Source organism: Hordeum vulgare, chromosome 4H, assembly GCF_904849725.1.
Source record: "Hordeum vulgare subsp. vulgare chromosome 4H, MorexV3_pseudomolecules_assembly, whole genome shotgun sequence".
In the NCBI taxonomy this organism is placed as follows: domain Eukaryota; kingdom Viridiplantae; phylum Streptophyta; class Magnoliopsida; order Poales; family Poaceae; genus Hordeum; species Hordeum vulgare.
Genome location: NC_058521.1, coordinates 236055160 through 236060121, shown reverse-complemented (window position 1 = coordinate 236060121; position 4962 = coordinate 236055160). Strand labels below are relative to the sequence as shown.

Here is a 4962-nt window from a genome sequence, read left to right as displayed (position 1 = left end):
TGAGTTCAGGCCCCTCTGCGGTGGAGGTAACAGCCCTACGTCTCAGTGCTCTCTCGGAGCTTGTTACCGAGTGTGATATGGAGTACAATGTTTTGCTAACCCTTTGACCAGTGGGGGAGGGCGGCTTATATAGAGTGCGCTGCCCTCCACAACGGTTCTGACTCAGGGGTGGAGTAGTGGCGATTGAATGCATACGTTACAGGTAACGTATGCTCTAAATGCTAATAAATGCACCCGGAAATGTACGGCAGTTTACCTCCGGAGAGGTTACGACGTACCGAGTGTATCCAGTCGGTTGGCCTGGTGCTCTCCGAATGTTAGTCTCCGACTGGATGATTCTGGGCCTGTTACCGACTGGATGATGGAGACACCTTAATTCAGTCGGGGCAGACTTAAGGTCCTGTCCCTTGTGTGGGGTAGTCCTTGGGTAGGACATGTAGGGCAGGCCTATGGCCCTACCCTAGGAATATGACCCCATCAGTTAAAACACTGAAGCGAAAAACGTACCGAAAAAATTGAAAACGGAATTCGGTTTTTTAGTAAATTTAAAATTACACTCAAACCGTAAGGAATTTAGTGTGAGGAATCCACATGAAAAAGATGCGGCTCGACGATATCTTGCAAACGCCATACCACTTGCTTCATTCCGACGAGTGGTTTAGAAAATATCGCGAAAATACGCTCTATGCAGCCCGTCATGTCGCCATCATTTTCGAAACTGTTCTCAAACCGCATGGAATCGCGAACAATTTCAACATGACGGAGTTGTGGATTTTCCGTAGCAATCCAACACTATATTATACACCTCATTGTGATCAATAGTTTAAAAAATGAAGCCAAAACGGTGTCGAAAAAGTGTGTGTAGTTTTTTCTTATGATATTGCAGTGTTTCATTTGATAGGGATGCAATGTACTAACGCTGAGCGTGCAATTGGGTCTATTCTAATAACAATCTTAAGACCTTATTCTACTAAGACACTGTTTGTTTACAGGGACTAGACTAAAAAAAGTCTCTTTTAGTCACTATGTAACCAAGCAGGAGGGACTTTCCTTTAAGGGACTAAAAAACTTTATTGGAGAGATTTTTTTCTTTAATCTCTCGGACTAAAAAAATGTCTAGTTCCTTGGAACCAAACACCCCCTAACGCTAAACCTTACTATGCTAAGAGTTACACACTTCAAAAGTCCATCCTACGAACCCAGCGCTCAAACCCACCCGACTGCAGACCTGGTCAAAGGTGCTGTGCTAGTCGGGCCGGCGCGACAGCCTGCAGGCCAGGCATGACACGGGCCCGGCCTGACATGGGCTAATCATGCTCGGGCCAGGCATGAGCACGCCGTGGGCCGTGCCTGGGCCTGAAGGCTGGGCACGCGGACCGACACGGCACGACCCGTTTAACGTTTTTAATTTTTGTTTTTACCTTTTTATATATATAAGATAAAAATAAAACCCAATAGGTTAATATTAACCCTAAAAACAACCCAAAATATCAAAACCGGTCCAAATAATAGCAAAACAGACCGAAATCAACCTAAATAACGATCTATAAAATATTAAAACCCTAACAGGCCAGCGGACGTGGCGTGTCCCGTGCCGTGCTTGGGCTGGATCTCGGCACATGGGCCGACACAATACGACCCGTTTACTAATGAGGTCCCGGCATGCCGTGCCGTTCCCGACACGATTGTGACGGGCCGGGTCGGCCCGATTTCGCCAGGTATGCCCGGCTGGCGGCTGCATAGAAAAATTCCCAACCCACCCATCCCCTCCAACCCCTCCTAATCCACTCCACCTTCTTCCTCCACGCCACCTCCCCACCCTGTGCCGCGCCGCCCCATCCCGCAACTCCACCCCCTCTTCTCCGGCGCAGCGCCCCCCTACCCACCTTCTCCCTCCGCGCCTGACCGCCCTGATGTTCATCCTTTTCTGCCCCTGGATCTAGGCGAGGGTGCCACCACCACCCTCCTACAACCCCGCATTCCTTCTCCTATGCGCCGCCGGGCCGGGACATGCAAGCCACCATGGCCAACCGAGCCGCTACAACTCCTCCCCACTGCGCAGTGAGCCCTCCCACCACGTGCGGCAGCAGCTCCGCTCTCGCGGCTCCGCAGCCCCTCCCACCCCGCGCCATTGCAGCTCTTCCACGCGGCGCCGCGACCCATCCCACCCCACGCGGTCGCCGGATCCAAGCCATGGCGGGCTTTCACGATGCTCAGTCGTCAGATCCAGGCTACGCCGCCCCCACCCCCTCCCCCGGCGACGCTCAGCTGCCCCTCCTCCTTCCCCTTCTCTGTCTCCACAGTGGTCGCGGGAATTCATGCTGGCAACCACCTACCACGACCCGCGACTCTGGTGGGTGCCCATCCAAATCGCCAAGAAACCGCCCCTCCACACGGCTGCCACCCGGATCCCGTATGTGTGCTGCAACGAGGCGGCTTGCAAACTGCCTCCTCCCAGCTCCATGTTCGGGGCCCATGTCTTCGTGCATGTTCTCCTCCACTGCTTGACTCCATCGGCCTCCCCTCACCGTCAGCCGCGGCGCCACAACCACCACCGGGGAGACGCATGGAGGAGAGCTCCAGCGCCACTGCCTCCAACCACGGCGGCGGCCCAAGCGAGAGAAGTTCGCCACGCTTCTCGATGAGGTTCGGTTGTCCCGGGGCTGCAGTGCGCCTCCACATCCTGGGCGAAAAATAGCGCATTCGGAGAGCGTTGCAGGGTCGTCGCTAAAAGCAATCCACATAGGAGGTACACTCGGCCATCGTTGACTCCCCATGCAGTACACTTTTGTGCTATGAGGGGAGCACGGTCAGGATTCATTGCTACCACGGGCTTCCCCGACGGGGTGAATTTTGCAGTTCTTTTTTTTTGTTTTTCAGTTTGCTGCATGCGAAAACTGTTCAAAATTGTATATTTAGTTGCATATGGTGGCCGTGGGTTGTGGCGGATACCAGCTAGTTTTGCTTCCGGAAGATGGCTTTCCTCACATCCATCTCATCTCCCTCACCGCAGGCGCGCCCGCGACGGCGCTCCCCATCGCCGGCGGCTCGGGCCGGCACGCAGGAGAGCGTGACCGTGGGTAGCATCCACGTACACCTGCGCGACCGTGTGCCACAAGCCACGCACGAGTCGGGCATTCTCGGGCCTAGGCCCGTGTCGAGCGTTGGGCAAGGAGAGGCCCCGGCCCCGCTAAGAGAAGGCCCGCGTGTGGTAGGGTTTCGACGATATCCCCACCCGCACCCGCAGCGTCGCCCATTCCAGATCTCTCCTCCCTCCTCGGCCACTTCTGGGGAAAAGCTAGGGTTTTGTCACCTAGGGGTCCACCTTCGTTTGGCTGGTGGGAGGGGAAGGTGGGATGAGATAGCAGATCATTTGCTGAGGTGACAGCGTCGCCACCGCGGAATCCACCCATGGCAGGGCGAGAGATGGGTGGCCGTGGGTTCCGCAAAGATGGAGGAGGCGAGGGTCGATTCGGGCGCGGCGGGGGTGGTGGCCGGATCGGACATGGAGGAGGTCGCGGCCGTGGCGGAGGCTGAGGCAGACGCAACATGGTGTGGATGCGCGAAGCCGAAGATGGCGGGCAAAACTCCTCCAACATAGATCCACGACACGGCGGTTCTGACAAGGCCAGATTGGAGGCGGCGACCATGGAGGTGCAAGGAGGAGCCCGCGGGGAGAAGTGGGGGCGACAACAGCACCCAGGTCGCTGCAGTCGGATCTGCGGGAGGACGACTTCAGGAGACGCGTCCGTAACAACTGCATCAACCTACTGATCGTCGACATCCTACTCCTGGCAAGAGGAACACCTCTCCACTAGTGGGAGGCGCCGAGGTTTGCGTCACTTGCAAGGATCCTGGGCACTTGCCTGTTTGCTGTCCGCGTGCTGTTTGTGGTAGATGTGGGATTCATGGACATTTGGTCCCGATATGCAATACTGTTCTTCCATGGGAGTGTGTAGCACCCATGTGTGGGTTTGAGGCAGAGGAAAAAGGCTTTTTCTATATCCATGATCATAGTACTCCTAGCCAGACTACTGATAGGAACATGTTTATTGTGATTTCTGTGGTGGAGTGCCATGCATCTGGTAGACAGTTGGAGGAATTCTTTAATTCATATATCAATACTAACTGGAGGTGCTCGACCAGATCTATCGGCCCTAATACCTTTGTTATGAGATTCCCATCTCCTAGAGATGTGGATAAAGCTTGCTTTGCTGAGAGTATGAATGTTAAGAGTTGTGGTGCTGTTATTAATTTGAGAAAATGGTCTGAATCTGTGGGGGCTAAAGGGGTGCTGAATGTTGCTTGGGTTAATGTGAGTAACATTCCTCTAGATAAGAGACATGAGAAGAATATTGCTTATGTGGGATCCCTTGTGGGAGTAACCTTGGAGATCGATAAAGCAACTATAAATAGGCCTGAATCTGTTAGAATTAAGCTGGGTTGTAGAGATGCTGAGGATATCCCTGCTTCAGCAGAAGGGGTGTTGGGAGGACACTTTTATGATTTCTTCTATTCTGTTGATAAAATCCTGATTAAAAATCCTCCAAGAGAGAGAATTGGAGTGCAGCAAGAAAATGAGGAAGGTAATGCTGCTAAAAAAGCTAGATTCACTACTGATATTCATGGTGAGAGAAACATTGCATCATCATCGAATATGGGGGAGTCTTCGGCTCCCCTACGAACAACTGGTGGTGGTTATGGGAAAAATGTGGTGATGAAACCTGTGGAAGAAAATATGGAGGAGGAAAAGAAACAAAATGAGAATGAGGACATATTGTCTGAGGAAGAAAGTGAGGAAGTGGGAAATGAACTGCTCATTGATACTATGGTGGAAGAGGCTGAAAAAAAATCAAAACAATGAGGAAGGGGGGAATGTGGATTCTGGGATGGTATCCTATGATGAAATTATAGTGAATTCTATGCAGATTGTGCCAAGCTCTATATCTATTCCTGGTAAAA

The 4962-nt window shown here is 52.6% G+C and overlaps 1 protein-coding gene across 1 annotated transcript; it reads left to right on the top strand.

Moving 5' to 3' along the window:
• The first annotated feature begins 1765 nt into the window (after positions 1-1765).
• Positions 1766-2926, top strand: LOC123448442. Its single transcript, XM_045125337.1, has one exon. The coding sequence runs from the start codon at positions 2011-2013 to the stop codon at positions 2506-2508; it is 498 nt and encodes a 165-aa protein (XP_044981272.1). The 5' UTR covers positions 1766-2010; the 3' UTR covers positions 2509-2926.
• Positions 2927-4962: the final 2036 nt, after the last annotated feature.

Coding starts and splice junctions, on each gene's coding strand:
- LOC123448442 (XM_045125337.1), top strand. CDS start 2,011: ATGCAAGCCACCATGGCCAACCGAGCCGCTACAACTCCTCCCCACTGC.